The 12,167-nt window shown below is 41.8% G+C and overlaps 1 protein-coding gene across 9 annotated transcripts in view; it reads left to right on the top strand.

Annotated features, from left to right (window-relative positions):
* The window catches only part of Dock7 (dedicator of cytokinesis 7), a 194,718-nt gene that overhangs the window by 172,439 nt on the left and 10,112 nt on the right, over positions 1 to 12,167 (top strand). For 6 of the 9 annotated variants that reach the window (XM_060365936.1, XM_060365933.1, XM_060365937.1 and 3 more), the window contains 5 exons: positions 5,504 to 5,629; positions 6,739 to 6,828; positions 6,949 to 7,185; positions 7,688 to 7,831; positions 10,380 to 10,486. In XM_060365936.1, coding sequence (XP_060221919.1) covers positions 5,504 to 5,629; positions 6,739 to 6,828; positions 6,949 to 7,185; positions 7,688 to 7,831; positions 10,380 to 10,486 — 704 coding nt within the window. Of the gene's footprint in view, positions 1 to 5,494; positions 5,630 to 6,738; positions 6,829 to 6,948; positions 7,186 to 7,687; positions 7,832 to 10,379; positions 10,487 to 12,167 lie in introns of all 9 variants that reach the window. The other 3 variants (XM_060365935.1, XM_060365938.1, XM_060365942.1) reach the window with 1 other exon arrangement.

The raw sequence follows: 12,167 nt of genomic DNA, 5'->3' as shown, positions 1-12,167 counted from the left end.
TGAAAATTTGATCACAATTTCAAATTTTGTGTACACCTATTTATTTTTGAAAGATGTATTTGTTTATTTGCCCAAAAGTTATCAATCTGTTAGAAGAAATCCATCTTTATCACATGTTTTTTTTTGTTTTTTTGTTTTTTTCCTTTTGAGTTTTGGTTTTTGATTTTTCAAGACAAGGTTTCTCTACGTAGCCTTGGCTGTTCTAGGCTCGGGTTTTAGACCAAACTGGCCTTGAATTCACAGCAATCCGCCTGCCTATGCCTGATATTTTCTCTATTAAAAAATTTTTTTACAACCTATTTCTTTAAAGAGATTACTTACTGGGCAGTGGTAGACCACCCATTTAATCCCAGCACTCAGGAGGCACAGGAGGGTGGGTCTCTGTGAGTTTGAGGCCAGCCTGGTCTACAAAGCAAGTCCAGGACAGCCAAGGCTATGCAGACACCTTGTCTCAAAAAGACAGACAGACAGACAGAGATTGCCATGCCCTGCTCCATGCATCTCTTAGTATCCAGAACAACTAGCGAATAAACTTAGTTTTATAATGATGAACCGTGATGCATTACTAAAGAGATCTGTCTCCCCTGACTTTGAAGCACCTAAAATGATTGTCTTAACTCATTACCAAATTGGATGAACATAAATATGAGTTAATGCTTTGGTTTTTGTGTACTCAGAAATACTGGCTACAGTTCTGGTTTCTTCAGTAATATTGAGTTAAATACTGAAATTAATACAGTAAATAAAATGAATGCAGAATTAGAAACAGCTAATTAATGAGAGGAAAGGAATGAACACTGAAAGAAGAGGTTTTTTTCTTGTTTGTTTTGAGGATGGAGCATAATGATACTTTTAGGGTAGCTGAGTGGGAGACTGTATGATACAAGAGGAGAGACCCTCATGGGTCCTTACCTCAGAAACAAGACATTAGCTATACTACTTGGGGGATGGGGTGGGAAGAGGGACACCGGAGAGGAAGTGCTCTGTGGAGTCAGAGCCTCCCTGGTAGCATGCAGGAAGGTGGACCTTCCAGTAAGACCATGATACAGTTTGTTATGCCTGCTCTGCTGGCTCTGTGGTCAGCAAACTATAGATGATATTGAATATGGCATCCTTTCTAGTCATGGAAATATGTAATGATCAGAACTGAACCTCTGGTAAGACACACAGCTGAGGCTGTGTCTGAGAAGAGTGTCTGGTGAGCCACTACTTGATCTTTACATTGGCTTACACAAGAAAGACCTGCAAATGCAGAAGCAGCCATGATAGAGGGTGGCACTGTAACACTGAGGGAAATAAGCAGAAGGAAGTAATTCCATAGTGAATTACTCAGCAGGCACAGTGGTTCATGCTTATAATGTTAGGACTCAGGAGGCTGAGGCAGGAAGATCAGCGGTTCAAGACCACTCTTGGCTACATAGGGAGTTCTAGACTGTCCTGGACTACATGAAACCCTGTTTTAAAACTGGAACAAAACAATAAGTTAAAAAGAAGTTGAATTACTCGAAGAAATTCACAGGAGTTCTTATTAAAAATACCAGAGAGGTAAAGGCAACTCAAAGGTCATTTTTGTGTTCTACTGTTTGTACTTGTGTATGGACTACAGAAAAGGTGTAACTGAAATAAAGTCTTGATTTGGTGTCACATAAAAATGCCAGACTTTACCTTCTAACTCCATCATTCACTACAGTCTGATCACAGGCAAGCTTGTCCGTCTGTAAGAGGTGGTCACATAATGGTGCCAGTCACAGAATTCTGATAAATATTAATATAATGCATTTAGGCTAGGCATGCTATTGCATGCCTGTAATTTCAGTCCTCTGGAGGCTGAAGCAGGACGATTGAGAGTTCAAGGCCAGCACAGGCTACAGAAACTAAAAAAGAAAAGAAAGTCAATATAATACATACAAAATGTTTATAACATAGTAAATACTCAAAAAGTGTTGGTCACTTTTTGTTGCTGCTTTGTTGACATCATTGACATTACCATGACTGTAACTTGAAACCTGTTGGGTTTGTTGATGGTGATGATGATATGATGGGGATCAGACCTATCGACTTCACGGACTCTCGACAAGTGCTGGGGCTAGACTGCTGAGCTGTTGCCCCAGCTCCTGTTGAAATCTTAACGTAAGATGTAAGTTAAGAGGCCAGGTGCAATGGCATTCCTATAACCCCACCTGTTCCAGAGGAGGAGGCTGTTCGAGGCTAATCTAGAAAATTCAGCAAAGTCTTGTCTCAAGGTGGAGAACAGAAAGGAGAAGGGGTCGAGACGCTATCTATTGCTAGAGTGCTTGCCTAGAGCGTGAAAGGCCCCAGGGTCATCCCTTCCAACCTCCTCAAAAAAAAAAGGTCAATTTCATGGCCCCATGCATTACGTCCCCGTGTAGAAATCATGGGCGGAAGAGTCCAACAAATGGTCTTTAGGAATAGAGCTAAGAGAGGGGCAAGGAGATGACTGTGTGCGCAGTAATAACTAATGTGCCTGTGGAGGTGAGGTAGCGTGGTGAGTAGGTAGGGTAGCGGGTGCAGCTGTCATTGTTCAAGTGTTCCACCAGCCCAACAGGTTTCTTCCTCAGGAAAGAGCACAAATCATTTTACACCTAGAACAGATGTGAAATGGTTTTGACGTGGGAAGTAGTTCTCTTAACCTACAGAGTTAGGAAAGCCGTCAGTAAACCACTTAGGAAGAATGAGCTATGCTTAGTGCGGGGGTGGTGGAAGTTTAGCCTGAGTTCTGAACAGTAGAGGAAGTAATGCTGAGTTATAGGAAGCAATTCAGAACAAAAGCAGGTACAAAACAAAAGAAAATGAAGTTGGAGGGATGTTTTTTGCTGGCAGTGAAGCTTGTGATTATGCCTTAAAAACTGGTGTCCAGTGGGTGAGTGGTAGAGATTCTAAATCAAAATATCAGACCCTTAGCCTTTCTCTTTGTCTATCCTCACCCTCTACTCCACACGTACACACAAAACACACGCTCACACACGTTCCAGGAACTCCTCGTGGTGTCTCTGACGCTATTGTCTCCTGTATTTCAACTGGTTTCCTCTGTTCCACCCACACTGTTCTCCATCCTGCTCCTCAAGCACCTCAGGTAGCTCTTGCCGTGGGGCCTTTGCACTGGCTCATCCTCTGGCTGGACTAGATCTTCCCCAGAAATCTGTATGAATAGCTTTGCACCTCTTTCCTCAGTTGTCACCTGCTTGATGAGACCTCCGTGGTGAATTCATGTGTCATAGACCCTAAAAACCTTAGGCATTCAGTCCTTGGATAGGTGGTTAGATGGCTTTTTTCACATGTGTTATCTTTTATGACTGGATCTGCCCTTTTTTTTTCTTCCTCTATCTACTCGAATATCCCTTCCTTTTTTCTCTGTTCACTTGGCCATTTACTTTTAAATGTCGGTGGCTGGAACCTTAACTGTGATTTGGCTTCAAGATTAATCTTCTATTCTTGACACTGATAATTACAGTATGTACTTTATTTGATTTCATAGTTTATTCTTTTGAGGAGCAAGTCTTATTTTTATTCTGTTAGTGAAGATGAATAATAGCTAGCATGACAATATCAATACCAAAAGTATGTTAAAAGTGGTAGTGAAGATCACTGAGGCAATGAGGTCACAGGTGCCCTCACCATCAGGCCATGTCACAGTATTGTGTCTGTTTGGGATCAGACACATTATGCATTGTCAGTGGAAATACCAATAAAATGGAAGCAAGGTAGCAAAATCCCATTGTGCAAAGATTAAGAATTTGAAAATTGGGCTGGAGAGATGGCTTGGTGATTAAGAACACTGTCTGCTCTTCCAGAGGTTCTGAGTTCATTTCCCAGCAACCACATGGTGGCTCATAACCATTTATAATGAGATATGGTGCCCTCTTCTGGCATATAAGTGTACATGCAGGCAGAACATTGTATACACAATAAATATATATATATATATATATTTTTTTTTTAAGGATTTTAAGTTTAGCTCAGGGAAGCAAACCCTAATTACTGTCTTTAAATAATATCAAAGAGTTAGAATAACATTTTAACCTGGAAGCCTCTTGAGCCATACTATAGTGTTTATGGAGTTCAAGAGTGAGAATTATTCATATATGAGACATAGTTTGAAAATGAACAATCACAGACTTGCGTGTGGTCATCTTAGATCTTTTGTGTGTATTCTACCCTATGCCTTCCTGCCTTGATTGTGTCAAAGTACACTATTGGCCTACTGGTGGTTCTAAGAAAAAAACCTTGTAAAATTTATTTAATTCACCCATAGATTTTATTTTCTATAAAAATCAGCTAATATTTATGTTAAATTTTAAAGTGAAGTAATTGAAAAAAATGTTTTTAAGTTGGAAATTTTATTTCTTTAGCTCCAAAGATAGTCTTCTTCTTATGAATGAGAATACGGGGTTAATTTATTATTCCTTTGCTCACTTCAGTATTATAAAACTGGTAAATTAAGGACTGAAGTTTCTCATTTTGCTTAATTGCCTGTAACATTTGTTGTTCCCTTTTTAAATGAGTACACCATCTGCCTTTTTCTATACAGCAAAACCAAATACAAAACAGTGGGCTTTCAGAGAGCTCAGGGGGGCTTCACACGTTGCTTCTTATGAGTCACTGCAGAACCCTTTGAATAGCTTTGGCTCTGTGGTCCCTAACTTGCATGGAAAATGTCCAGGTGTGATATTTATTGAAAGAATTGGTTCTTGCTGAGCTTGTATGAGAGCTAGGGTGACTTTCTGTCCTTTTACTTGCTGTCGGTGTGTGGTTAACATTAGCTCATAGCACAGTATTGTGGGTGCTGGGAGTCATACAGGATGTCACTGAAAAGACCAATAAAATGGAAGCTGAATAGTAATTCTAATACAAAGGTCGAGTATCGGGAAGTTCAGAGGTTGCTATTAGCACTCTTTAAAATAATAGCTTCTCTCAAAATTCTGTTATTACCTTGCACTCAGACTTTTTTCCTTTTTATTTCATTTTTACTCTTCTACATAACAAATATTTTTAACAACACTGATACTGATGAAGGAGTTTTCATATTAATACTTCTGAGGGGTTTTGACGTTTTGCTGATTTTGTATGCTATACCGGAAGCTATCCTTGCCTCAGCTTCTGTGTCTTTTTAATATACTTAGAGACTATGAGAAGGATTGCGTTGACTTGAAAATATAGTAGCGATGTGTTCTAATTAACTTTTATATTAAGACCGTTTGGTTCAAGAAGAAAAGTAAGTTAATGTAGCCCAACTGTATGGACTTTAAGACAGAGGCCATTCTGCTTTATTTGGTTAAGAAAAAGCTAATTTGCATAATCCTTGTTAGAAATAAGGAAAAAAGACTGTTTTCATTTTATTGCCCTTATTTGGAAAATAAACATAGTTTTGAGCTAATTTTTGCCCTGTTTTGGACTTTTTACAATGTAGCAATTTGAGCATAATTTCAAAAAAGAAAAAGCTTTGCATTAAATGTTCTCGTTTTCCTAACCGCAGGATGGTAAGCGGATGTTTGGCACCTATTTCCGTGTTGGCTTTTATGGGACCAAGTTCGGGGACTTGGATGAACAGGAGTTTATTTACAAGGAGCCTGCAATAACCAAACTCGCAGAGATCTCTCACAGACTGGAGGTGAATGCTCCGGGGGCGCACAAGTGTCGTCTCCCGTTTCTATAGCGAATAGACTTTTGCATCAGGTTTGTTAGCTAAGCCAGATAAATGACTTCTGGGGTGTGTAGGAATTTTTGAGAGGTACAACAGCACCCTTTCAAAGCCTTTAAATCTTTAATGACAAACAGTAAATTATCAGCTACACTTTTGAGGTTTTATTTTCACACATTTTCTAAGCTCCTTTATCCTTCAGAATTACTCCAATTTGTCTACACTTGAGAGACGAGAGATCAAGGAGCAGTGTGTAATGAGATTGGAAGCAGAAGCCCAGGAGGCAGCTGCCTCGAGAGTGTTGTCTCTGTGGAGTAGCTGTCCAGTGAGACGTGGTCAGAGGTTGACCTGGAGTCATCGGGAAACCCTGTGGCTTCCCCTCTTGAAAAATGCCTCGCTTCTCATAGATGACTGTTGTGTATTTATTCTGTTAACACAGCTTTCCTTTCCAGTCGCTCTTCTGGACCCTTCTTTTACTGCTCCGAGTGTGGCTATGTCTCAGGTGCACTAGTGTCACCTAGGAGAATCCCAGATCCCACCCCAGACTCCAAATCAAAGTCTACATTTGACAAGATCTTAAGAGACTTGTGAACAGTTTGGGAAGCAGGGCTTTAGGCTTGCTTCTCCTCCCAGCTGGAGTTTCAAAGTCTTACATGTGACTTCACTGGGTTTGGTTTTCATAAACTGGCTCAATCTATGGTTCTTTTCTTTTTATGAACTAGCCAAGTCTTGAGAAATACTGACACCCTGTTTCCCAAACTTTATCATACGACGCCCCTTTGTGGAGGCGTGAGGATAACTCTTAGAGAGCCTCCTGGGTGGCTGCATTTAACGTCCACCTCCTTTGTTGGCCTCGTTTTCTGCAGAGCCGTGACCGTTGCCCAGACTTCACCTCTTGAGGTCCTTATGTAAAAAACAGCTTTTGTTGGAGAAAATTAATTTTTTGGCTGTTAAATTTAATTGCATAGGTGGAAATAACATGGTTAGAACAAAACTTGCCAAATCCCATAGTTCTCCTCAGGGGGTTACTGTGGCTTACTAAGAAAATCACGTAAAAAATGTCCCTCTCTTCATTACAGGGGTTTTATGGAGAAAGATTTGGCGAGGATGTGGTTGAAGTCATCAAGGACTCCAATCCTGTAGACAAGTGTAAATTAGACCCCAACAAGGTGGGTTGTTGGCACTTGGAGGGAGCGCGGTGCTGTCTCGGAAGGTTTCCGCGTTGCTCTGCTTCTTGCGGACGAGGGACAGATCACCGTCAGTGAGCGAGGACCTTTTCCCTCTTCCAGGCGTACATTCAGATCACCTACGTGGAGCCGTTCTTTGACACCTACGAGATGAAGGACAGAGTCACTTACTTTGACAAAAATTACAACCTCCGCCGCTTCGTGTACTGCACCCCCTTCACGCTAGACGGGCGCGCCCACGGGGGGCTCCGCGAGCAGCGCAAGCGCAAGGCCCTTCTGACCACGTCTCACGCCTTCCCCTACATCAAAACCAGGGTCCACGTCACCCACAAGGAAGAGGTAATGCCGCTACCGGGGGAGAGAGCTCACGAACAAGTACATGACAGTGTGAATTAACGTGGTCCTAGCACAAGGTGTCCCACCCTCTTGGCATACGAGGACTTTGCAGTTTTTGCATATTCATTAGTGGCTATCTTGAAATTTGTGAAGTCATCCTCGGCTTAGTTTTTTAATTATTGGGTTTTTTTTTTTTTAATTTTTATTAATTTAGGGATCAAGGGTTGGCTTTTGTTACATGAAAGCTTATACTGGGTCCCCATTTCTTCTGGGGGTTTTTTGTTGTTTGTTGTTTCAAGACAAAGTTGCTCTGTGTAGCCTTGGCTGCCCTAGACTCACTTTGTAGACCAGGCTGGCCTCGAACTCACAGAGACCCACCTGCCTCTGCCTCCCAAGCGCTGGGATCCCAGGCGTGTGCACCTGCGCCCCGCCTGACTCTCTTATGTAAAGCTGACTGGGTAGTTTTCAGTCCTTACACTGACCGGACTGCGCCTGCTTTACTCAGATCATCTTAACACCAATTGAAGTTGCCATCGAAGACATGCAGAAGAAGACTCAGGAACTGGCGTTTGCGACACATCAAGACCCAGCAGACCCCAAAATGCTCCAGATGGTTCTCCAGGGATCCGTAGGCACCACTGTGAACCAGGTTAGTGCTTCTCGCGGGGCGTGTGCAGTTGAAGTAGCATCGTGATGTTTACAGAACTACAGACTTGTGCAAATCAAGTGAAAAGGTTCCTGTTGGAGTAGTCACACAGCACTGAAGTATACATGGAGATAAACTGAGAAACGGATTGTCACAAATTTCATACCTGCGTTCCCTGCTGCCTATGCCTGTCTGTTATGTTGCAGGAATTTGGTCACTTAAACTATTCTTTACTAGACAGTTGTGTAGGCATATATGCCTTTAATCCCGCACTAGGAAGTTCGAGGCAGGCAGATTCTCTGAGTTCAAGGCCAGCCTGGTCTACATAGCAAATTCCAGGCCAGCCAAGAATGCATAATGAGACACTGTCTCATAAAACAAACAAGAAAACAAAAACAAAAACAAAAAAATCTTTCATTAAAAAAAGTATACATGATTCAAAAGACTCATTTCCAGGTCTGTGTTAAATGCGTGTGAACCTCTGATGTCTTAGATCCTTGATGACGTTCCCTTCTCCAGATCTTTTCACAATAAATTCTGTGGAATAATTAATGTGAAAGTATTTTGGAAAATGTAATAATATTTTCATATAAGATACCACCACTGTTTTCTATGCATTTTGGAAGTCATTGTGATATCCCCTAAAGTTGACTTCCTGAGATAGTCTTGCTCATGGTTTTAGGCATCGCCCAGTTTTGTAGAGCATCAGGAAAAGCTTTAGTTGAATTTTGCATAATATGTCTTAACTATTTTTGGATTAAAAACCAGTGTCAAGAAATGCTCCAGCATAGAACTAAGATAAGACTTTTGTGTACCTAACATATAACTGGTGTTTTTTTTTTTCCCCTTCAGATGATTTAAAAGACAAAAGATCTTGTTCAATGTGCTGTATCAGGAATATAATCTTCACAATGTTGAGGGAAATTGTTTTTGTAAAATCAAGTGTAATAACCAGTGGATTGGCAGATGCAGTGAAACTTGTACGGCCAGAATAATTAAAAACAAAGCTACAGAGCAAAGTGCATTTGATAAAGTCATTAGTCAGTCCTCAAAGGCCTATTCATTTCTTTTTTTCAGTTTAAAATGTTATTCCTATTTATTTATTTTATTACAGTTCATTCACTTTATATCCCGGCTGTAACCCCCCTCCATCTCCTCCCAGCCCCACCCTCCCTCCCTCTTCTTCCCCTATGCCCCTTCCCTAGTCCACTGACAGGGGAGGACCTCCTCCCCTTCTATCTGACCTTAGGCTATCAGGTCTCATCAGGGCTGGCTGCGTCTTCTTCTTCTTCTGTGGCCTGGTAAGGCTGCAGCCTCCCAGGGGAGGTGATCAAAGAGCTGGCCACTGAGTTCATGTCAGAGACACCCCAGTACCCCTTACTAGGGAACCCACTTAGAAACTGAGCCGCCCCGTGGGCTTCATCTGAGGAGAGGGTCTAGGTCCTCTCCATGTATGTATGGTCCTTGGTTGGAGTATCGGTCTCAGCAGGGCCCTTGGACCCAGGTTTTTTGGCTCTGTTGGTCTCCTTGTGGAGTTCCTGTCCCCTCCAGGTTTTTCTATCTCCCTCTTCTTCCATAAGGTTTCCTGTACTCTGCCCAAGGTTTGGCAGTGAGTTTCAGTATCTCCTTCGTTAGCCTTGAAGAGGTGCCTTTCTTTGGAAGGCTCATGTCCTGTTCCTTGTCTTCTACTTCCGATGTCTATCCTATTTGCCCTTCAGTGTGAGGTTTCAGCCTCTTTTGTAGGGTCCTCCTTGTTGTTTAGCTTCTTTGGGACTATAGATTTTTACCTCAAGATCCAGCTATACCACTACTGGTCATATATCTGAAAGATGTTCCACCACATAACAAGGACATTTGCTCATCTATGTTCATAGCAGCTTTATTTGTAATAGCCAGATGTCCCTCAGCAGAAGAGTGGATGCAGAAATTGTGGTGTTTTTACATAATGGAATACTACTCAACAATTAAAAACAAGGAAATCATGATATTTGTAGACAAATGGTGGGAACTAGAAAAGATCATCTTGAGTGAGGTATCCCAGATGCAGAAAGACTCATATGGTATATACTCACTCATAAGTGGATATTAGCCATATAATATAGGATAAATATACTAAAATCTATAGTCCAGATATAGGGAAGAGGCTGAAACCTCACTCAGAAGGGCAAACAGGATAGATATCAGAAGCAGGAGAAGACAAGGGACAGGACAGGAACCTTACACAGAGGGCCTCTTAAAGACTGTACCTATCAGGGTATGGAAGGAGATAATGAGACTCATAGCCAAACTTTGGGAAGAGAGAAATAGAAAGTCCTGGAGGAGACGGGCCTATTCATTTCTTTGAAGGATGAACCAGTAAGAAATTAATAAGTGTAGGAGGCAACAATGTAGATCTGACGTTATGTTTATCTGAAGCAATCTGTCTGTCAAGAGTCCTAACAGATATGCGTGTATTCAGTGTAAATGGGGCCCTGTCAGGGCTGTGGTCCTGGGGATAAACTCTATGGCTCTCAAGAATAAAAACACTTAATTGTTTCCTTTTGTCTTTCAGGGACCTCTGGAGGTTGCCCAGGTCTTCCTGTCTGAAATACCTGGTGACCCAAAGCTCTTCAGACATCACAACAAGCTGCGCCTTTGCTTCAAGGACTTTACTAAAAGGTACTTGAGGCTTCTTGCAAAGAACTTCAGATTAAGAGTGGCCAATGCCGATTTGAGGTCGGCATCACAAGGAGCTGGTGAAAGGAGGAAATAGGAATTGATTCACCATGAGAAGCAATCTGCATGGCATTTGCCAGCACGGACCCACACCCTTCCATACCCTGACTCCTTTAAATTGAAAGCTGCCTCCTGTTTATGCAAAAAAAAAAAAAAAAAAAAAAAAGTATTTTTCTCCAGTATGCAGCACTAGTTTCCCTCCCTCCGGAAATTGGAAACAAACAAAAGTTGAAAAGGATTTATCTTTTATACCTTATCAGTGCATGTATATCTTTGTCCAGTCTTTGTGTTCTTCAGTTTCCTTAACAAATGAAAGATAATGTTAATCTCCCTCTCATAGAAAGGTTTGCAAATTAGTTAAATATTGCTTAGGTGTCTAGGATCTCAAAGGCACCTTATTCGCCAAGTTATCAGGAGGAGGAAGAGGGACTCTGCCTGTAACCGTTCTGACTGCTGTGACTTGTTGCACTGAAAAGATACAAAGTAGTGTCAGCAGGGGGAGGTGCGCTTGGTCTAGAGCTCAGAGGATCTTCTGCAGACTCAGGCTGTGTTGAATTCTTCCAGTAACTCTTTGAGGCCGACATACAAAAGCACCAGACTTGCAGGAGGAGGAGGCAGATATCAACCTGTTATCTGAAACAGCGAGCCCCTCCCCAAATCCAGATTCCCAAGAGTCAGCACTGGACAGGCTAAGGGCAGCAGTGTTGGCATCTAGTCTTATCTCCCCCAGCATAAAAGGAACCTAAAAAATTTGCTAGACTAATATTTAGCACAAAGTAGATATTCAGTAAATATTAACAATAGGGGAAACAATCATTAGCAACTCACTACTCAATTTTTAATTTTTATACTAACAGTATGATCCCAAGACAGAGAATGATTAATATTAATTTGGCACATTTTATGTGGACCTTGAAGAATTAATTCTAGATTATAAGTATAAAAGGTAAAAGAATGTGCTGAATAGGGGAAAATATAAGACAGCCTCTGTGCCATTATAGGAGTGGTCAGTAATCCCCTGATGCCAAAGCCACAGAAGCCACGGGGAGAAGAGCCTGAGAAACACCGGGGAAGGTGAAACAGGGGTCAGACTGAAAGAGCCTTCTCGTAGCTGTAGCCATAGCTCAGTCGCACTCGCCTGGTACACTCAAGGCACTCACTTCAACCCCCACGCTACCAAAACAGTTTCTGAAAGAGCCACTAACCCAGTAAGCAAATTCCCATGGGCCTGAGGAGCAGCTAACAGCAGCAGGGCTAGAGCCGGAGACCCCAGGCCTGTACTTCCTAACACAGGTTGTCTTGTCAAATCGGTTATTGAATATATTGGACATTGGTTTCTTGTTTGTTTCTTTGTTTTGTTTCATTTCGTTTGTTTCCTGTGCAGTCCTGGCTGTCCTGGAACCAGGCTGGCCTCACACTCAGAGATCTTCCTGCTTCTGCCTCCCAAGTTCTGGGATTAAAGCTGTCCCTCCACCAATAGCTGAACATTGTTTTTTGTTCTTTTGTTTTTTTCATTAGTAAATGTGGATGGCACTGCCTTTGTATTGCATTAGCTTTACAAAACTCTCAGTTCCTTCTGCCTGAGCTTTAAAGACATCCCAAAGTAATGCTTAGAAAACTTCAT

The sequence above is a fragment of the Meriones unguiculatus genome, chromosome 12 (genome assembly GCF_030254825.1).
Source record: "Meriones unguiculatus strain TT.TT164.6M chromosome 12, Bangor_MerUng_6.1, whole genome shotgun sequence".
Taxonomy (NCBI): domain Eukaryota; kingdom Metazoa; phylum Chordata; class Mammalia; order Rodentia; family Muridae; genus Meriones; species Meriones unguiculatus.
The sequence above is the reverse complement of the archived record's forward strand: the minus strand, read 5'-3'. Positions and strand labels throughout refer to the sequence as shown.